Source organism: Barbatula barbatula, assembly GCF_947034865.1.
Source record: "Barbatula barbatula genome assembly, chromosome: 10".
Lineage (NCBI taxonomy): Eukaryota > Metazoa > Chordata > Actinopteri > Cypriniformes > Nemacheilidae > Barbatula > Barbatula barbatula.
Window position 1 is genome coordinate 16,270,521 of NC_136773.1, and position 23,683 is coordinate 16,294,203.

Consider the following 23,683-nt stretch of genomic DNA (forward strand, 5'->3'; position numbering starts at 1 on the left):
GCTTCACATGCACGCAGTGCTGACCTTCTTTTTGAAATGCCTCCAGACATTAAAAATATCTACTTCCACTAGAAGTAATGCATGACCTCATCTAAAAATAGGCATGCGACCAAACAGCCAACAAGAGTTTGAAAGAAAGAAAGAAAGAAAGAAAGAGCTAAGGTTAACTCTTTACCTGCTGGTTGTACTGGGTGCGGATAGGTGGCACATCGTAGATGTCTTGGGAGGGTGGAAGGTGTCTGGGGACGTCATACTCATCCTGTTCATTTTTGTCGTACACATATACTTGGCCAACCCGTGTGGGAACAACCACCTAAGAGAGAGAAAAAGAGAGCGAGGGTAAGATAATTGCATGGGTCTGTTTGAATTAATGACCCATTTTAGATTTGCTCTGGGCATATAGTTAGATGAGTTAGCTCACAGAGACTGTGGAGGCTAAAGACTCTTTATTAGACCATGCAAACCGCCATGACGGCGCCGGGTTAACACAGCAGACACTACTACAACAAATCTGGGGTCCCGAAAGGTCACCGTGGGAACAAGGCCTGTCCTTTTGTCCGCCTGTTTACCTTCTGTCTTGCGCTTCGAGGATTGTGTCAACCTCGTGAGCATGGGAAATGAAAACAAGTAACAGCCCCCATATTTGTTCAATGCCTGAGACATAAAACCAATCACAACACTCCGATTCAACGCATTGAGAAGAGCTATTCAGGGATGTGGAATTTCAGACAGCGGGATCCTCAGATCTGTTATTATTTGCGGTTTGTGATTGCTTTTAGAATTTTGGTTTGTTGGATGGCGTTCTAAGCACAATGATATGGACAGAGCTCTAAAATCTAAATTGTTAGGAATGAAAATAGGATTTTGAAATGAAAATATAGAATTTTTAAGAAAAACTTTGGACTTTGAAAATTGATGATGACAAATTTACTTATTTCATTAAATTAATGACACAAAGGTCAGATTTTCTCGCTTCTACTAAAGAACGCAAGATGCTCTTAGGAACAACTTGTGGACGTTCACATAGTCACACATTTTATAATTCCCTGCATGGCGCCGGTAACAGATGATTTGTGGTCTTCACTCATATAACTCTAAACTAATGAGATTATTTTGGGTTTTTATTCTCATTCCCATTCTCTCTCTATCAGTTCGCACCAGTCAGTGTCTATAGGAACGCAGGGTGGCAGTCTTCATATGGGTGTCGCTTCTCGCATACTAAACAACAGATACTCACATAAATCATGAATACACACAGTCAATAAACCTAGTAGTGAAGGAGTGAATGGTACATAAGATTTCTAGGTAGTGTTTCACCACAAATCAGAACATTTATGAAGAGGTAATACACAAAAAAGATTTAAAAGAAAAAATATGCTTGGTTGTGTTTTTTAATTTATGATCATTTCAATAAAATAAAAATATATAGTCTTTCAATGAGAATCTCCATTGAGAGTAATAGGAATGTGCTTAATTGTCATTCAATTGCAAAAAAGCTAATGTTAACAAATACAAAATAAATACACTTAAAACATAAAAAATGTAATAAAATGGAAAATACTTTTTTTATTTATTGGGCTGAAATGTGGCTCGGACATATTTTGGAGAGATTTCAGCGGAGTGAAAAGTGATGTCTATGATCATGTGATTTCGCAGCAGTAGATGAGGACAGAGTCCACTCTAGAAGCAGAGAGTGTGCCGTCCACCACAGATTTACAGCTCTGTTTCATAAGAGGGTTTGGATTCAGTCTCTTCCGCAACAAATCAGTCTTCACTTATTGTGAGAGGGCCAAGCAGTCTGATTAACCACACAGCCTCCAATTGTGCTTTTCTTTGTGTAGCGTTCATGCTTTGTTAGATTAAATCTAGTGACTATGGTAACCAGGCACGAGACGCGACAAGATGAGCACAATGGAAGTCTCACATAAAAAAGCCACACTGTCTGGCCAACAATTTGTGCCTGTCCTGTATAAAAAATGCTAAAACTGGAAAAGAAATGAGATGCTACGCTAATAAAAAACGTATAGATACTGTATTAATATTTACTTTCCTGCTCACACAGCCTGTCACTTTAGATGTCACATCCCGCTAACATCCAATTAAAGCGTTCTCATTAAAGAAAGCTGGCAATCTGTCACTGTTCATTCTCATCATTGTCTCTCTCTCTCTCTCTCTCTCACCTTCACCCTCTGACCAATTATTGCCCCCTTTTCACAAATGACAAGGCAAAATCGATGATAAATTATTTCACATATTTTGTTTGCGATGTGTAAGTGTGATAGTAGTGTGATATTGGAAAACCTTGTAACACGCCGACACCTGCAACCCTTTTCTCAGAACATTCCCTCGCAACCTTTCTCACAGACACGACTGTGGTAAATGGGTGCATTCTCCACGCTGCCGTACACTTTCACACACATTAAGACTACTCTGCAGGTGTTTCATTTGACACATCCACACACACATAACCTCTGCCTCTCTCACACAATCTGCATTTTCACTTAGACACACAAAAGATCTTCTAGATTTAAATCAATATTTGCAAATTCTTTAACCTCAGCGCTCAACTTTTACTTTCTTACGTGTAGCCTACCACATAAAAATGTATCAGTAGCTACACTGTAAATTAAAATGTTTAAATGGTTTTATTGAATTGTTTATCGTAGTAGGGTATGCGACAAAGTTTGTGATGACTACATACTCCTCAGTGTAGCAACTGGCTAACCAACAAAATCTCTTCTTCCATTCTGTTCTATTTAAATTTATGAAGTTTGCGCACGTTGTTTTCTAAAGCATCTTATGGTGTATTCAATGCATTTATTTTTCATCAGTATATCTGTCTCCTGAGGATCAAACCCATGACCTTTGCGTTGCTAGCGCACAACACAACCAAATGAGCTTCAGGGACACAAAATAGAGTTTCAAAAAACATTCCATTATATAGTAACAGCTACTGTTTACAGCTCATGTATCATAATGACATCAACACTATACACATTTGACATTATTCTTCTGTAAATGTGCTCTCAGACTTGCGCTTAGCCTTAAGTAATAGTCACTTCATCGTACTGAGAGGCTCTGAAGGGCCGGTCGTAAACTAACATTGATCAATAACGTGAATTATCAATGAGCGCTGCCCAGGGGGACCGGGATGGGCACATATGGTGGACCGCCATCATCAATACAGCTGAAAGGCTTTGGTCATAGAAGGTGGGTGTATCGCCAGCTGTCACAACACTCTTTGGGTGGGCGGGGCTAAAAGCCTGTAATGATGATGTCGCAAAGAGAAAAACACTAGAAACAATGGGGTGCGGGGACTGCCTGACTGCGTTGCCCCGCACCTTGACAGCTGGCCGAAAGTCACAATCACAGCAGCTACACGGCCATTAGGTTCAACCCTGAAGAGAGGGACAGATTGTTAAGACGGCTTCACAAAAGCCCACGTTACCCCCTGCTGCAACGACGAGCCACGACCTCCTTACCCCAGCTGACACAATGACACATGCCACAACACTAAAGAGCACGACCGAAGTCTGCTGAAGACATTCCAGTCAGCTCTGACTTCCCTAGACCATTGATCTCACTCATCTTAATGCATCCTTGCCAGCTATAGCTGAAGACCTGCTGCTGAGGATCATGGGAGACCACAGAGAGTGCTGATGATTTTGTTGCCGCTCTATGTTTGTATGCTTGAAAAGGGGAAAATTCGTTGTTAGATGGATTTCTTAATGTAAATTCTCTATTATGAGTTTTCCCTGAAAGCTATTTTTCTGTTTTTGTGCTTGACAGTAGGCTACACATTTTTGGACCCATGCTTTTAAAAACATCATGCTGAAACTTTTCCTCCAAGCTCTTTAAAATTCACATGTAATCTTTTTTATACTCTCAGTTTATCTTTTGTCCTTGCAAATGTCAGAGGTTGCAATGCATTACTCCAACTCCAGCAACATGAATCATTATTTTCACGTAACGCAAAACAGAAATGCAAAGCGACAGGAAAAAAGTAATGTGATGAACAATTCCATCCACTCTTACATTCCACACAGGTCATTCATTTCACCATTCATTTTCCCCTCTTCAAAAGAGCTTTCCAACATTTTACATTAGAAACAGAATCCAAATGATCTCAAAAATGAATTTCATTCCAGGTCGTTTACATTTAGGAAAGCTAGACTTGGTAATGTTGACCCTAAGTGTGGCTTTGATTCAATAAAGTCTGTGTCATGAATAACTCAGTCCAGAGGCCTAAAGCATAAAGCGGTTTCCAGATAACTTCACATAATTCTTTATCTATATAAGTCGTTGTGCATGAGAATTACCCCCCAAAGCCCCCTACCACTGCTCTAAGGTTGGCCATCTGGAGCAAAATGTCCTATCTGCGTGTGGTGAAGTAGTGCAGGTCAGAGATCTCTGTGTATGCGTGAATGTTTAATTGGCTTATATGAGTGTATTATATATAGTACCATAATAAACATATATTTATTTTATTATTAATTAAATATATTTTAACATTTATTTGAAGGACCTTTGCTTTATATATACCTGTACATGCCTGTTATTTCCCCTCTGCATCAAGGTCCATGTTTTCGGGTTCTCACTCAAAGAAATTGATTAAAGGGTGGATCTGAATTATGGCCTTAAATACCCAGGGTTCTGTCACATTTGATTGGATGCCACACATGCCCTGGTGAAACATATCCTGAGATAGAGCATCTACAGGCTACAGCTGTGAGCTTGTGAGGATAGGTTGTGGAGAGCTCAGCTGGGCTGTGTGACTTAATGTGATGCCAGTGGGGGTTCATTGGACCACGGTCACACATATACACACTCACGCATGCTATCCCACAGAGAACAGCCTCCCACAGATGTGCTGCATGCAGTTTTGCCCGAATCCTTTTGAGTTTTAAGTAAACGTGAGTGATGTTTGACATTTGGTTGTTAAGAAGTGGACTGTTTCATGTGGGAAGTGTTTTGAATCCCAGAATACACAATTCAATCTGCGGCACTGGGAAACGGAAAGTTAGAATTTAGTCTGAATGGACTGTGAGAGCATGGAAATAATGCAATGATACAAAATGTGTTACGAAAACAGAATTGTTTATTTCAGTATGAAAATGAACAATTATGGGGGGCTGGCAATTATGCCAAAGCTGAATTCAGTAGGTAGTTCTTTTTTTATAGTTATATTTTTGGCCTTTTTGCCTTTATTATGATAGGACAGTGGAGAGGTGAAGGGAAGGTTCTGGAAAGAGACGGGGCGCAGGATTGGCAAAGGACCGCATGAGACGGGAATCATACTCCGGTCGCAGCGGATTTCATCTCTAGATTAAGCCAGTCAAAAGGGTTTTTGTGGTGACCCAGATCTGAGGATTTATGTCCAATATATTAGCAAAAGTGTAATGAGTCAGACTAAAGAAGTGTGAGGGTAGAGGGTGAGGATTTATAGCCCATACACCAATCCTCAACTGTGGAGTCAATCTGTAGCTAATGAGCTCCATGACTGTAAATATGAGCTTTGCTGGGGGCCAGCGCCATGTGGCATGTGCCATGTGTGAGGGTGTGTGTTGGGATGGCTGGAGACAGAGAGGCCCCTGGTACTAATCCCTACAGAGCCTCAGTAAAAGTCCCACGCAGCCTGACACATGCCTCACATTACTGTCATGAATGAGCTGGGTGTGATCTGTCCTACTTCCTACCTTTAGAAGTCACATTCTGTTTCAACTTGTAAATGGTTCTTGCTAAAGAAAGCATCACTCTCACTACTGTTCTAAGTAAAATAATCAAATTGTGACTCATACATTAAATTCAGCCAATAAGAACTACCTGGCATTATGATTTTATAATCATAGCACAATACACATTTTCTCACAGTGTAGACAGAAGTTAACTTCCTGTCTGTTTGTTAATCATTCTGGCTAGTGGCTTAAAATATAACTATATATATTTTATTTATATTCAGATTAATTTATATTAATATTTGATTGTGTAATAATTGAATTACATAAACAATTTGTTGCATTTTATTGTATAAATGTATGTGCAGTAACGTTTGCTGCCGTCTATATGCTGGACATGACAGTGGAGAACCAAAAAGCTCAGAGGTTGCTCTTTCATAGCTCTTTGATAGAGTTGTTTTATTTAAGTATCAACTTTATCTTAAAATTGCTTAGGAGAAATAAAATAAAGAAACTAAAGAGACAACTGTTGAAATTAGCATTAAGACTATGGAGGTGTAACATGAATATAGATTGTATAGGTCAAATAATCTGTACTTCGGTAAATCTGATGAGAAATATTTGAGCTAAATTTGTGACCTTGTTGAGACTGTTGTTCGGGAACTCAGAGACATTTCTGAGATTTCTGGCAATTTTTTTCAGGAGAAATATCTGAGACACATGAGAATGAAAAGTTTACATTTGCTCTCTATGTACTCGCATTACGTCTAGTAGAAATAAATGAGATATTAAAGACTATGAGATTCAAACCCATGTCTCATGTTTAAGCAACCTAGACCGTGTCTAAAACACAAACCCAATTTAGCGCCAACATCATCAATCAAAATGTACACCATATTTTCTCTGGTTCTAGCGACTGAACACATTGATCCATATTTATTGATATTCATATCAGTGAAGACCATTCTCATCATTCTGTCTCATCCATTTGTTGGTTTGTTTCAGAGCTCAATCTTTAATCTCAATCTCAATCTTTTTGTTCAAACAATTTACCTGCATTATGCTTGAATGACATTTAGTTCAAATAGATCAGACTACTGTCTTGCCGTCATAATGATTTTCCATTCTCATTTTTAGTTTCATCTTGCTGCTTTTCTTCTTTTCTCTTGTTTCTTCAATTTGCAAGATTGTGTATCTGAAAAAGCATGTGCGCAAGCCTCCACACACACACACACACTTCGTCTCCCCCTGCTTTCCTGGCAACACAACACTCAGACCTGTCCACAGCACCTATTAATAAGACTGAGATGAGTATGTCACCTTGGAGACCACATCGTCCCTGTGACCGGTGATCAAAGGTTAGTCAGTGCCTGAGACCATTGTGTGTGTGTGTGTTAGAGGGAGTGAAAGAAGATGAAAACAGAAGTCATGCAGCATATTTAGCCATGAAAGTGCATTTTAGTGCAAACTATAATTATAAATAAACATCAGAGATTTTGCACATTAGCATAAGGCAACATTTGGTGTTCATTTCAGAACAGTTAGAAGCAGTGATTTCCAGTGGGCGCTTTAATCTCTGACCTTGAGGGAACAACAGTAAAACTTCACAGAGATGGTTTAAATGGTGACCACTGAGTTTAGCCTGTGGTGTTGGAGAGAGCTTTTCATGAGCCAATTAAAATCTGACACTGGGGTTCCTTTAAACCAGCTCACAAGCATGTACGTGAATATGAACAGCATAATGAACCAAGCGACGCTCTGTTCCTTAGCCTAGCTAGCTTTTTCATAGACATGCTCCTGATATAAAGGCTGTTCCAAAAGGTGTGCAATTTGATTGTGATGCTTAAAGGTAGCCTAAGGTATCCTTCACCGGGGAGGATATTCCAGAATGCACTGCGGAGCTAGGTGACAAAAATAAAGGCAAAGTACACTTCACCCATGTGTTGTTCAAAAGGGTATTTGACTCTTTCATCTGTGGAACGCGAAAGTAGATATTTTGAGAAATGACTCAGAGGTTTTGTGTCCATACAATGGAAGTCAATGGGGTTCAATGTTGTTTGGTTACCAACGTTCTTCAAAATATCCTCTTTGGTGTTCTGCAGAAAAAAAATCATTTTTGAAACAGAGCAAACAGTCTTATATTCACCTCAGCAGAAGACACACGGTGTGTCTGTGGGAATAAAGACACTGTAAACGAGTTTGCGGCTCCATTAGGCCCCTGTTCCTCCCTGTGATCTGTGTTTTTTCAGTCCTTTCAACTCCCCGGTGTACAAAGTGAACCCTGTGGCCCCCTGTGATATTCCGTCCCTTTGATGAAGGCCACTGGAGCACAAATAAAGGCACGCCGTGATCTGCTGTTTATGCTGAGGGCCCCATTTCCCCTCCTTTCCCTCGATCTGCTGCTGGCTATGTGGGGACGTTAATGACAGGACACAGTCTACGGCTCTGCCCCCAGAACCCAAAACCTCCTCCAGCAACCCCACCCGCTGCTACGGCTTGGGGTCCTGCTTCTTCTCTAATTTTATCACGGCGCTCTGTTTCTCTCACATTTTTCTGTTCCCTTCTGCTGTCAATCTCCTGGTCCGCTCGCTGTCAGAGCAGAAAATGAGACCGCAGCCGGTAATGGAGGACATAAGGCCAGGAAAGAAGCTCTTATTTGTCTTTTTTCACACACTCTTCACTTTCTCTGATGCACTTTAGGAATTAACAGACAGTTCACCATGCTCAAAGTCCTTGCCACTGAGAACATACAGTACATTAATAAATGTAAATAAAGTTTAGCTAAACACTAACACCCAGTGGCGGCTCCAGACAATTTTGATTGGGGGGTCAATGGGGGGTCCTGGTCATTTAAAGGGGGTCTCATGAAAACCGACAGAAAATACAGTGGACACGGCTAATAGCTGCATATTAATGCTACTAAACAAATAAAACAACACAGCATATCAACTACTTTGTTTTTAATTAATTAATCAATTGTAGTTTGCCAACAATATGCTCGAACTTTAATTGCCACACCCAGTGCTGCTGCTAGCCATATTGGTGCCCTAAGCATAATTCCATTATGATGACCCCCCCCACCCTGAAATTTGCCAGTTTTACTTTTTATTACCAAACATATAACTCAATACCAATAACACAATAGCAGCATCGCAGTATAAAACCTAGGAACACTAAATAGAGAAAGTAAAATCTTCACAGCTTTGCTGACTTTGTAAACATATGTAGAATAGCCAACACACACTACACATTTGAAAGTGCAAACTTTTCTTCAGTAAACAGAATTAGTAGCAGCACATCCACATTTCCCGAATTTAAGTTAATTAAACATGGACATACCTGCATGTGATGCACGGGCATCATCTCGCAGTTTCTTCTTCTTTCTTTTCTCTGATCTTGACTTATAATGTCTTTCGGGGCCATTTCCAAATAAGTTGCCTAGGCAACCATCTGTCAAACTGCGTCAGGCGCACGCGCGATCAACCGGCGCTGCTGCGGGTGGTGGTGATATGGGAATGTTCGGCCGGTTTTTTTACATATACATGGCTGAAATGTGCCTGCCTAATAATTTTTCTATAGCCTAATGAAATAAAATTAGATTTAAAAAAACGTTTTTCATTACGCTATTTTTGGTGCCCCCTCATCACTTGGTGCCTTACGCAAAGCACGTGATGCGCGTGGGAGCGGCAGCGCTGGCCACACTCATGACAGAAAACATATTTACAATCCAAAAGAACGACGCGGGTATGATTTTAGTTGAGCCTGTCTTGGTTTCTCGGCTGAGCCATGGATTAAATCCCCAGTTAAATGCTCTCCGCCGTCAGGATTCCCAACATCCGTGCCCGCTGTAGCGCTTGATGAAGCGCCATTTCTTTTCATCTGCTCACCTGTCTCCTCCGCCCTTTTTAGGTATTACAAAACGATCCATTTTTAGCTTCAAGAAAAGTGCGTAGCAGCTCTTGCGGGCTCGCGACACCGTCTTGAACGTAATGACGCAAGGCGCAGCGACAGCAACGTTCATGAGGCGTCGCTTTGATTCTTATGTTTATATTTTTAAATATGTCGATTAATTATTAATTATTATTGTTCTGCGTAGTTTGAAGAGAACAATTTTTAAATCTTTATCCAGGATATATATAAAATATTTTTTAATCAGGAAGGGGTGGGGGGTCTAATGGGGGGTCAAGGCGTTTTTTGGAAGGGTCTTGAGACCCCCCAAGACCCCCCCTGGCGCCGCCACTGCTAACACCTAAAGCAGATTGGTGGACCAGATGCACAGTGCGATCATTTCTGCCACTTCCTGTATCTGCGACAGATCTGAGGGAAAACCAAGCATCAGCACTTGTTTTCGCCTTCAGTCGTCTCTTTTTTCTCTCATCCGCCAGAGCCACATCCCAGGAAGTCTGCAGCCGCCGTGCCGAGCCCAGACACGCCGTTTGTAATGGATGCCATGTTGCCTCCTGACCCTCTCGCCGCACGAGACTGCTGGTGGATATGTGCTGATTCAGAGGGGAAAGTAATGAGGCTTCACTGAGATGCGCTGCCATGTGAGGCCATCAAGACAGACTCGCTTTGAAAGCTCGCAAATGCGCCGCAGTTGGCCTGGAGATACAAACTTAAAGTCTCACAAAAGCACCTGGGGGAACCGAGACTGTTTAAACAACCATTAAGAGCTCTCTATTCATTATTCAGAGCCGTTCAGGGAGAAGAGAAGAAACAGGAGAGAGAGAACTAAGTGTGCATTTGGCAAGGATGTCCAATTCCCAAACAAATCTCGTTCTTTCGAATCTTTTATTTTTTTAACGATTCGGTTGAACCAATTCAACCGAATACGTAGTGTTTGTGAATCGCTCAACTGTGAAACCTATGTTTGGGAGTAAAACTATAAATCATAAAATTATATTTGACACATTCTATGCAACTTAATAGAAAACAGCAGACGAACGGCAGCATTTAATAAATCTCTAAGCCATTGAGGCGATTGCACTCATTCTAATCCAATAAGAATTTAACGTCAGGACAATATTTTATACAAAATATCAATTTCATTTCAGCAACCGGTTGACTGAAACCAAACTAACCTGCTCAAATAAACAAGATTGACAACAAAAACTAAAAAGCGAGAGAGGGATGCTTTACAGGCAGTCTAGGGAAAGAGAGGAGTTACTCTGGAATTTAGGAATGTGAGGGGAGAGAGAAGCAGCAGATTACAGACTTGCAGTCAGAGAGGGAAATTCCCACAGGATACACAGCTGCAATGTTAAACCATTTTAGACATTTTACACTGAAAGAATAATGCAAAATAGAGCAAATAAATAAATAAATGAATAAGTCATGTAAATTTATATAAATTGATAAAGTTGATATAAACATACAATAATTATGTAAATTATTTTTATATATACAGGTTTGTTTGAGCATTAATATTTATTTAGGATGCGATAATAGCGATTCATCTGTTTGACAGCACTAATAAATATATTTTATTTTAAGGTTTCGGTCTTATGTAAAGGATCATAGGTTTTTGGTTAGGTGTTACACTAAACTGAGCATCATCTTTACTATAAAGCCATAAAAATGACTCACTGCTTGATTACATTTTACACAGATTTTTAAAACTGCTGTGTTTCTTCATACTGCTGTATCTCTGTAGATGTGTAGGTGGAGTATAGATCCACAATCCCTCTGGTCTCCCTTTATTCACTCTCCTCACATGTTCTCTCCACCCTCTCTTACCCCAAACGCAGCCTGCCTGGTCCTGTAGATAAGCCAACCAGGCACCTCCAAACCCCAACCTCCGCTCCCCCATCCCATCAGGTGAGTAGTACCGCCTCAAATAAGTCTCCAAAGATTGCTCATTTACTTTCAGTACAGGCAGCGAGGCAAAGCTACAGCAGAAACTCAATCTACCGTTGGCAATCTCTCCCTCTCCGTTACCCAGCACTACCTGCCTTAATAAACCCCCGGCTCTCTGTACAGCATACTGAAAGGCTATAGCAGGGACCATTAAAGTGATAAGGCAAGGCTCTTTCCAGCACCTGGAGGCACACCTACGCAATTCCTTTATAGTTTCATTCTATTGCATCCATAATAGGGCTTAACCTCGCACAATACCTTACCCACAAACCCTCGACGTAACACGCTCACGTGGCTCTCAACTGGAAAAACAAGCTTACGCTCTAACCTTTCCTCATCCTTTAGTTTTATTGACTCAATGATGGTCAATGTGCAACTCGAGTTGATAGTATAAGCTCGCTTTGGTTAATGTGTAAGCAGGACGGCAGGCGAGTCTTGGTAGCGGTGCGTCACAAGTATCCAGAAATTATACTCCTGCAAAGTGCGGGGCACTAGGGGAAGGTCACATCCTGTCGTATTTCGAAAGTCAAATACAAGCAAATAGCTTTCGGTTTGATTGAAACCTGTCGACGTCCTAGTTCAATAATATTAAGCGTAGGTTGTTTTCTGTCAGTGGAGGTTTTATTGATTCGAGTCCCCGATTTCAGAAATTAAGTACATGATGACTAATCTAGAGAGAATTCATGCTTGTTTGAGGAGCGTGCTGGGGCTTTGTGGGTCACGTGTTGACGCCCTGTATGCTCACATATTCAATGTGACATTAATCTCAATTGTACCTGCTGTTTTATTATAACCTCTCACTTGTAACCCTGACCCCCCGAACCATATTCCGTAAGTGGAACCACACCCACCTTCCCAATCCCCAATTCTCCCTGTTCTTGCTTCGCTTCAAATAAACGGTACTTCAGTGCCTGAAAAGGCTTTATAAAGTCCCGCAGTAGGGTAACACAGGTAAAAACCCCATTCATTTTCTCAAAGATTTTTCACGACAACCTATAAAACTTTCTAGACAGAGCTCTACCACGGACTCTACACACAAGCAATTTTAACTTTGGTTCAAGGCTTAAGTACCTTTAAATACCTATGGTGTAAATAAATGTAACAAAAAGAACCGAAAGAACCAAAACGCACACACAAACAAACAACTGCAGCCTGTGACATACAACAATAGCTTAGTCGTGTGTTCATCTTGAGAGAATAAGCCAACTAGAGTATTTTTGCTCTGAAATACATTCTTTCACATTGCTTTACACATTAGTTTACTTAAGCAGAGCAAGAGCATGAGTGTGTTTTCAGGACTCTCATCTCATAATGAAAAGCTGCCAGTGGAAATGTGACCATAATAGAGCACATTAAGAGAAACCAAAGTAAAATACCAAAATCTCCTCCTATAGACCAGGGGTTCCAAAAGCAGGGGTAGGTATCCCCGGGGGGTCGCAAGGCCTCAAGGGTGAGGTCACAAGATGATTTCCAGAAATATATTTTTATAATTAGGAATAGCGTATTAGTCAATAAGTGTAACTATTATTAATACTAATATTAATTAAGATCAAATTAAAATAAAATCATGCAAATAAAAAGCAACAGCGTTGGACCGGTGTTAAACCAGAAGAAAACCTCAATTCAGGCACTGCAAAAAGAAATGTAAAGCTAATCTGAATTTGCAAGTATTTTCAACACAAAGAACATTAACAACTGTTTTTTTCTTAGTTCTATTATAGCAACAGTGACCAAGGTTTAAGAATGGGAAAAGCATTATGAAAGAAAGCATTTGATTGCATTATCTTTAGCATCAACACAATACCAAACCAATAGGAATGTAAGAAATGTTGCGATTCAAAGTGTTTCTCGATTTCTTTTCTACTGCAGTGTTTAGGCTGTTTTGTAAGTTTCTGGTACACTGCCATTAGTATTGATCTTTTAGCTGCTGGGTTTATAACAAGGGTCTTCCAAATTACCCACAACTGTGTTTAACTCACAAAACTTTCCATGTAATACAGCTAAAAACGTTCTATCGATTATGAAGACAGGAAAAATTGATACTGGACAAAAATTCCAAATGTCTTTTGACCTCAAATTAAAACATTACACTTGAGCTAAAGCTTGAACCATCTCTAAAATCTCCTAAGAATTTACATCTTGCTGATGTATTTCACCTGGAGGAATTTCTCAGTTCTGTTCTCCCTAAAAGACAGCAAAATATCAAATCGTGGCATTTACATTTTTTTTAATATTAATAGTTCAGCCACACTAATATCACAGCATGTGACATAATGTGATGTTGTAAACATACAGTAATTGTCAAAATGACAATGTGAATAATTTCTAGATCTTTATGCCTGGTAGTTCAGAGTGCATTTGACTGGTGTAAATGGCTAACAGTCAACAAACCCACAACTTCATCTCTCCTCATCCTGCCATCTTTCCATGTCATTGCCTCAGCCGCTGCGGCAGCATCAGCATATGGCATAGTGCCCTAAGACTGTCCTGCAAGTCACCCTCAGGGGAACAGCCCTGCCTGTAGCATCAACCTGCAGTTACCGCTGGAAAAATAATGCTTACTCACCCTCCGCTGCGCATGGTCACTGCCGTTATAAACCTTTGTATTATTTATGACTCTCTTATAAACCTCCTCTGCTGTGTCGACATCTCTCTGCTCTCTCTCTATGATTTCATGTTGCTTATTATTCATCTCATCACCGCTTCATGTGTTTGCCATAATAAGGAAATCTGAGTGTCAACAGTCATCATGAAGAAGCATTCGTAACCAATTTTTCATCTGTATTGCGATTTATTTTAGAGTAAAACAACATATTCAGTGAGAAAGAATATAAAAGATTTATTTTGACATTTGTTTGTGTCTTTCCTTACCTTCCCAACGGGTTTGGGAGAGTCCCAGCTCCTCTCTATTGATGGAGGAATCTGGTAAATGTCTTGCGTCTGGTTCACAGAGGGCGGCACCTGGTACACGTCCTGACCAGGACACAGGCCTCCTACTGTGGGTGGCACCTGGTAGATGTCCTGTCCTGAAACATTAATGGAGGGCGGCACCTGGTAGACATCCTGCTGAGTTGAGGGGTAATGTGCCTGGCCTTTCTTCTGTGCCAAAGCGGGGGCTTTGGGTTGGGGTTGTGGAGTTTGGGGGCCAGTGGGCACCTGGTAGATGCTGGAAGGGGCCGGCAGGCTGTGGTTGGGAGGGAGCATGTAGACGTTGTCAGGCAAAGATGAGTTGGCAGAGCTGGAGGAGGGGAAGGCCGGGTGCATGGCTGTGTACTGGGAGGCAGGGGTGGGCTTGCTGTAGGCACTCAGAGGCAGGTTGAGATGGCTCTGGGTTGGGCTGGACTGAGCCGACGCCTGCTGTAACTGCTGCTGTTGCTGCTTATCATACATGCCCACGAGGATTTTCAGCCGGTTGCCAGGGACGATTCCTTGACGGCCGTGCAGCGAACACAGCCACCAGCCATCCAACCCCTGCGTGTCCCTCTCCAGAACGGTCATGATGTCCCCTTTCCGAAAGGATAACTCGTCTGGAGACTCCGCCACATTGTCATACAGCGCCTTGGCCAACACATTCTACAAAAAAAGAGACACAAATATGAATTTTTACAATCACATTTTGTCACTTTAAAGCTGGAATCTAAATTCTTCTAATATGGGATAGGGGGCAAGAGAGATGTTAAATACTATGTCAACATGGGGAAGTTTTTCTGTTTGTGCATGTAGAGCATGTGAGCCATCTGTTGTGGAAGCTAATAAACGCTGGCCAAATATGATCAATATTACAAAAATAGGCAATATTCACACTATAGAATTCACTTTTCTCAATCTGCTCCATTAGTTTTTACATCGCCGACACATTTACACAGCATGGACTCCATCTGTCCATTCGTTTACAAAGCCACCCACAAGTGGGTCTGGTCTTTGACACTTAAACAAATATTTGCAGTTCAGCCCCTGAACCAGTAACCCTCCCTCCTTGGCACGAGAACGATAGAGCATGGCACAGTGCCAAATGACACGTGTCTCTCCATGCCCTCTTAATGAAGCCATAGTGAACAAATTACATTATCACCATCGTAATTTTGAGAGGTCATTGCTTTCACATTTAGCCCTTATTCCTCCATAGTCGCATTGGCGACACTCTACATTTAGCAAATGGGAGAAAGAGCAAAAGAAAGAGAGCAGATCAACTTTAATCAATACAAACCCTATCCTCCTCTATTGTGCCACAACGCTACCCACTCTTTACAGACTGACTGTCTATTCAGCAGTTGTGCTTTGTGTAGAAGAACAGGAGAAAATTGCCAATTTCCAATCCAGAGCGCTCCACGTCTCCCTCGCATACCCGTCTACATCTCTCCTACTGTGAGTTCACTGTGGTTTGTGAGAGTTTCAAACCCCATCTAACAGGGGATGAAAAGTCAGATGATTGATGCTCCACAGCAGATAGTCAGCAGGTGTTTGATTACTAACAGACCTCCCCTGTCAGGACTCACGCTGCCTTCATGTCACGCTGGAAACATAGAATTTATGGCATGAGCATATCATAATGTTGTGATTAGTGGTGGGAGATTTTCTTTGAATCCTGACTCTCTGAGATGGAGGAAACAAAGTGATAGTGGTTGTAATCAAAAATGTACACTTTAGAAAACAACAAGTGTTTATTGAAACCATTTGAATGTTTAATAAGACTCTTCAAGAACTTCGAGGAGCACCTGAAGATATCCTCTCACACAAAACATACCAAATTCGTTCTTTCCTCCAGAATTAACACAGACCGAATTCTAATGTGTATTCTTCTATCACCAGTAAAGTACATACTTTTGAAAATGTGATGAAACGTTACTATGCCATCGAAGGTTAACTTTAAAGACAAAGTTGGTATGTTTAATTTGACCCTTTTAGCCTTAATAATACTTGACCATTGGTTAAAAATTATTAACATACAGTATTTCCATGCTTAACACTAAATGCAAAATAAAGTGATTTTCTTTCATTTCCCATAAAATGTTTGGGCTCTAAAAAGGACAGAAGTACTGCCCCAGATAATGCACCAGAAAGAAAATACCATCCAAATCATCCAGCGACATGCTATTTTAATTTATAAGTTATATTTGTGACGCTGTAATCTAAGTAATTGCTAAATATCACATTCAATACAGTACGCATAGTAAGCGAATTGCTTTTTTATAATAAAAAAGTTTAATAATCTAATGTAATTGGAATCTAACATACGCGTTAGTATGGATAGTAAGGAAAGCTTTTTTCTATTATATAAAATATACAATAATTGAAAGTAATGGCAATCTCACATACAATATATTATGAAAAGTACGCAAATTGGCATACAACACACAGCCTGCAGCTACATTCCTCATTCCTCTGCTATGAGGCAAATTATGCCCATCTAGACTCAGTGCCCACAGCAGTGTGCGTGAACACGATCTCCATAGTTATGCTGAGCGAGAGGCTTCTGATTCACTGTGTGTTTTTAAGTTTCGTGTGGAGAGTGGCAGTGATCTGATGAATGATGTCTCTGTGCTTTTGGCCGAAGGAGAGCGAGTAGAGGCTCACAGAGGGCATATCGGACAGATGAATGCCTCGACTGTGTTGCCCGGGCGAGGGACAGTCCCCACAGTGTCTCCCTTTAAAGCCCGAGGAGACTTAGCCTGGACACAATAGCGCCCGAGAGGCTTTACTGCCTGCTAGCAGCTGGCTGAGATGTCACCATGTAGTGCTGGCACATGCATGCACGCAAACCACACACAGAGCACTGATGCACGACACAAATTAATACATGCATTTACACACACACGCAAAGGAATGTGTGAGCCTACACGCACTAATGCATACAGGCACGAATACCTCCACAGCCCCCACTACCCATTCACACACACACACATACATACAAAACACAATGGCAAATAATGAGAATATCTCAGACCAGCTGAGAGAGCCCATTAACTTCACAGGCAGCTAATTTTTCCATACAGCCAGTTTAAGCCATTCATCGGGCGTCTTTGTAGAGAAATGAAATTGGGTGGAATGACTAGAATACTCAGAACCCACCCCAGGATCTAACTAGCCTGTGTGAAAATGCCCCGACTAACAGATTATTCCTCTTTTACAGATAGACAGCAGTTCCATCCTTTCTTAGAAGCCACAGACAGACAATAAGGCATAAGTTAATTAAGCGATTGATGTCATTGTAGCAGAAATTGGAATAGACATCTCTTTCCTGTAACTTTATTCTTCTTTTGTCTTATCTTACTCGCCTTGTCTCCTTCTCAAAAGCAGCAGAAAACTGCAGTATAAAATGAGTCGTGTATGCTTAGGGCAATTCTTTTCCTCAGAATATTTTTTTGCCAAGTAAAAGACTCTGGGGGCCTGATGACATCACAAGCAGTTGAACTTTGCCTCCGTTATAGAAAGTATTCCAAACTTGTCTGACTGTCTCTCTCTCGCTCCCACACTTCTCTCTCCTCTGTTGATCGGGAAACGGTTGTATTTAAGGAGTGATTCACAGGGGTTTTTATGTGAAGGCGAGACGATTATTCTGTGAGAGTGAATGTTTTTTTAATTTGTTAGGTATGTATACAAGGGAACACAAGGCGAAGAACGCTAAGACAAAGGCAAGAGAATAAATGAACGGAAATAACAGACCTGGGAATATTTGGCTGTTGATCAATGGATCTGTTATCGTCTTGAACAGTCAAGGATAAATTGCATCTTCCATTTCCAACACTCATAAAATAAAACGGCAAAGCGCTGCGCATTAAACCACGACAGAAAATGAGACGGTCCCTCAGGGGCACTTTTTGGAGTATATCTGCATTTATCAACAAGTGTTGGGGAAGCCACTACTTTGATGCGGCTCATTATTAAACATAGTTAAACTATAGTCACGCTACTATTTTGAAAAAGTAGTAAGATCATCTGTTTGATGATGTAAAGTTGTTTTCAAACAATTCTCTAAAACAGTTTCCAAAACAAAACTTCTTCATTGGTACTTCTTGGTTCCTGCTATTCACTGGTAAAGATAAGCTGTTTTGAGGGAATGCATCAGTACAAGTTATCATCATCACTACTTGGTTACCAGCCCCCAAATGTGTTTCAAATCTATTGTTCTGGAAAGTTGTAAAAACAAAAAAGGTTTTATTAGATGAGGGGTTGGCCGGAGCGCTTTACTTCATTTCACCATGGTGATAATCACAATGGAAACATCCAGGTCAAAACCTTTCCATGTATGTGAAGTGGACAGAGACGAATGCTAAACTTTTATTATCCCAGGATGACATAAAGACATAAAAACAGAATGGATGAAAGAGATCTTGAAAATAGAGAAGAAAAGGAAACTCATCATCCGAAGGACACAATGTTAATCTATTAGCATTTAAAAGGGCCATGAGAACGAGAGTGGTTTTAAGGTCACACAGAAAAGGAAAACTCGCACAAAATGAAAATTCTGTCATTTACTTGCCCTCACATCATTCAACAAACTACATGACGGACTTCCAACCATTACACATACAGAATGAGACGATAAGAGTTAAAGGAATAGTTCACCTCACCAAAAAAATCATTATTTATTTACCTTCATGTGGTTTAAAACCTGTTAATGACTCTTTCTTATGCAGTACACAAAATAAGATATTTTAAGAAATGTCTCAATGGTTTTGTGATCATACAATGGAAGTCAATGGTGGCCAATGTAGTTTGGCATTTGATGAGGCGACATCGAAAATGGAGATTTTTTGCGCAATTTAAGCTTGGCAAACCAAAGTTATGATACATTTCATGTCATGTTTAATTTCTGTTTATTTGTGATTTTTGACAGCGGCTGTCCCCCGTTCAAGTAGATAGGACTGCGGACTTGCTATGACGTAAATAGCTGCCCAGAGGCATTGAGAACATGGCCGCCGAGTGGCACGAGTGGAAGGTACTGGCTTGGACATGCTAGACAGCTTAAATGCCCCATGCAAGTCATACAGGTTTGAAGATATATATAGTATAAATAATAACCAAATTTACATTTGTGGAGCTGTCACTTTAAAAGAGATAGAGAGGCAGTGAAAATATTACAAATGAAAGAAAAATAACTCCACAGGATGGAGGGAAATGAAAGAAGGATGTGGAGCTGTTCCGAGAGGGAAGGAAGGAAGGGGTTGTGCTGTTCATTCACACAGAGCCACTGAACAGGAGGTAATGCGGCAGATGCAGGAGCGGGCTCTGTACAGACAGGTCAACGAGTGTGTATATGTGTGTGTATTGTTGTATGGTGGGGTGGAGCCAAACAGCTTTTGTCTGGTGCCACTACATGACCCCGTGGGACAAACACTAGTAAAGTTAGCAAGGTGGGGGCAGGTTGTGCTTTTTTGTTTGTACCGGTTTCAAGGACATGGTGGCAGGATACAAACACCTACAGCCTTTTTCTTAAACCATAACTCAAAAAGACACAACAGCTATAGTTCTTCTCACGATCATATAACATCTCGTGGTCATAGACTTTAGATGCTATATTGAATTTGACACCACAGATAAAACCAACCGATAGATGTACAGTCTGTTCAATGTGTAAAACTGTTCTCTATGTGTCGATCAACAAAATCAATGGAACACTGAAAATCCATCTCACTGAAAATGTATAGCAGGCAACAGGTCATGTTTGTTTCAGGTTAATGATTGAACAAATGAATGAACAAAGTCACATATCGAAGCCTAATTTTTCGTTCACATCAAACGAAAGACTAGAAGACTCCTGAGCCCTAGAAACAAATGTTCCTTTTCTCGTCAAAACTTTTTATTGGTTTAAAAACAGATGGGCGCTGCAGACAAAACAGACTGTCTTTGTTTTTATCCTCCACATAAGACACCTGAGCCCAACCAATAAAGAACAAATGCAAGACAGTGTGTTTTATGCATGTTGCAGTGATAAAACATTTAATAAACGTTGTTTCTAACATATCCATGTAATGCTCAAGTTGTTTTTCTGTGGTTGAATTGTTATTCTCAGGGACTTGCTGGTTTCCTAAGTAGCAGGTTAGCTGTATTAATTATAAGGCGGATGGAGTTCAGTACAGTAAGCTGTTGTAGACACATTTTCAGACGTGTACACAAGGATCAGACGCTATATCAGACAGCAGCGATAGTCATCAGGCTGAACGGGGAGAGCGATGTGACTCAGACACCAGGCGCATGCTCGAGTGTTTGCGTTTATCAGTCGTGTCACTCAGCTCACACAAAGATTCAATGAAGAGATATCTGCTGGTGCGTTAAAGGAACAGTTCAACCCAAAATACAAATTCATCATTTACTCATCCTCGTGTTGTTTATAACATGATTGGCTTTGCTCCCTGGAAGATGAAGATGATATTTTGCTGAATATTTTGTACGGTTGAAACAGACCAGTTGAAATACTAAACATTTGGGGCACTTATGGTGGTTTTTTGTTCATTTTGGTGTTTGACAGCCCCAGCTTTGACAGAAAAAAGCAACATGAAGCACCATCAAAACATCTCCATTTGTGTTCCCTGAAAGAAAAGTCATTCAGGTTGAGAACAACATGGTTGAGTTTTCATATTTGGGCGAATTGTTTCTTTAAGATCAAATATATAGAGTCTATCGATTGTTTACTTTAAAAGATTAAAGGATGTTGGAAGCACACACTGCAAGTGGGGCATAAACCTGCTCTATTTGCAAGAATAGACCCGAAAATCTTGACAGAAAAGAACACAATAGTAGAAAGACAAACAGAGGGCCAGTGGCTTGCTCTATTTTCACTATAGAGGGTGAATAGACAAGACCGGACCAGAGCACTAACAACAGGCCTCCAGAGAATAAGAGCAAAGGGTGGCAGGCACATAAGTAATTGTAAGCTTGTGTGTCTGTGTGAGTACCTAAGCAAACATAAGAAATAATATGGAAAAGGAAATCATTCAAATACACTGTAAAAATGTGGTGCTTGCTAAGTCATGTTAAACACATATTTTCCCATTACTTTAACTAACTAACAAAAGAATTAAACCAATTTCAACTTCAATTCATTTATATATGTTTTAAAATGCAACTAAATTAAAAAGTCAGTTTAATAGTTGTAATGCAAATTGATTGAACTTCTACTTTGATACTAAATTGTATTTAGAGGTTGTATTAAGGTTTGGTGTAGTTTGGTGTTTAAAAAATATGGTACGACCCCTTTGGACAGCTAGGTCAGGGTGTTTATAACATTCTTGGTGCAAGTCTAGGCCGATCCTTTCATTCTTAAAACATTCTACAGCTTTTCCTAAACTCAGATATTACCCCATGTCCTACAAACCACCACACACACGTCACACAAACACACATTTTATCATTTAATATACTATGCACAATCTGAGTACAGTCCACGTTCTCATATACACATACTCCTAAAAAAAGACACCACTGTTGAATGTTGCATTACTGTATATTACTGATTATTCTGTGATTCACTGCCAAAAAGAAATCCCGCAATCGCTTCGCAATTAGGTCAGCAAATCCTAAACCCTTTTATAAACACTCGGGTCATCCTAGAAACAAAACTACGCTCCTACATGCACTTAAACCCACTCATTCATCATCTGTCTCACTCGTGTTGACTAGAAAAAAACAAAGACATCTCCTTCGCCCCTCCTTTCCTGGCAGGGTGGGGTTGCAACACTCTTTACGAAAAAATGCAGCTACAGGCTACAACTAAGTATTGGTTTACTGCCAGTTTTCTTCACACACCAACATGACTGTTGATGTGCAATCTTTCTGCTGAGATTAGGTCGGTCAGAAACAGATAAATGTGAACATAACAAGGACATGGTACATTTTTGTATGAAGAGCAGCGTGTGCCATGAAGTTTTTGCTGAACCCTGAACAAAGGACCTCCATCGCTATACAAACATGCCAAACAACCAATCTAGATATGAACAACAAGACTTTTTTTCAGCGAGTGCGACCTCAACTGCTCAACCCACAAGTACAATAACAGTGCTGAGGTCAGAAACTCAAGATACAAATACAAAGTCTGTTTAGAAACTGATAATCTCATTATTAAATATATGATTGCCTCAATATCCTTATTCATCTGTACTTAATTTCTTAAAAAATAATAATATTTAAGTACTTAAAGCACTAAGATCTGAGTTGAATGTCCCTGATCTATGAAAGAGCAACATTTTCCTCTTGGGAGATCCAATAGCTGTTTCATATGTACCACTCATCATACCCATCATCTGAACTGCTGTCATTCCTTTCTGTTTTAAAGACGACTCAATCTCTGTCCAGGAAACTGGCCCCAAGAGAGCCAAACCAGAGAGTTAAAAAAATGGAAATGGAAAGTATAAACTAACATAACAGCATCTCCTATACTTATATTTGGTTGCTAACGCAATAGTAGCCGTGTCAGGGTACGTCAGTGTCAAATGGATAAAGCCACATGTCAAGCAAACATAAAAAAACACATTTTAAAGAAAACAGCACACACAGTTAAAAGCAACATTGGGACTCCTACAAGGGGATTCATCTGAAATTTTAAAAACTCAAAAGTATGACCAAAGGCCACACTAGCTGACCATTTTTCTCTGATTCCACCCTGAGCAAATCTCTGTAAGAGTGTTCTCAAAGCATCGGAGTTCCATTGGACTCGCACAATGTAGGTCTCAAACGTGTCGTGTGTCATTTAGTGATGGTATGACCTAAGGCCTTTACCTAGGAGTTGGTAGCATGTTTAGCAATCAAGCTTCATAAAATACGCTTTTCAAATCAACCAAACTGGTCTCAGATAGAATATTTTTATTGACATCCATTATGTGTGGATGATCATGAGGATAATAAGAATGAGTAGCATGTCCTGTCTGTCAGACCTTCCAGGAATGGATGGGGGGGATTCCACCCTCCTGAAATCAAGAGGCTGGAGGTGAGTCAGGTCTGAGTCACAGCCACTGCTGATAGTACTGGGTGGCTCAGATTGCTCAGCTATCTTCTTTAAGAAAAGTCTCTTTTATTTCAAGTTTCCCTATTTAAACCCTCACAGTAAACCCAATGTAAGTCAATATCCTTTACTTAACCAGTAATTCAGTCAGGTTGCCTCAAATTGAAAGTACACTTAAGTGTAAGCAAAAGACCCTTTATTATGGCCAGCTCAA

General features: G+C 40.4%; 1 protein-coding gene across 2 annotated transcripts in view; it reads right to left on the bottom strand.

Moving 5' to 3' along the window:
* Positions 1-23,683, bottom strand: part of bcar1 (BCAR1 scaffold protein, Cas family member) — a 66,937-nt gene that overhangs the window by 7,575 nt on the left and 35,679 nt on the right. For both annotated transcript variants that reach the window (XM_079466149.1, XM_079466148.1), the window contains exons 2-3: positions 14,403-15,104; positions 176-313 (exon numbers count right to left, since the gene is read on the bottom strand). In XM_079466149.1, the coding sequence (XP_079322275.1) occupies positions 176-313; positions 14,403-15,104 (840 nt within the window). The remainder of the gene's footprint in view (positions 1-175; positions 314-14,402; positions 15,105-23,683) is intronic.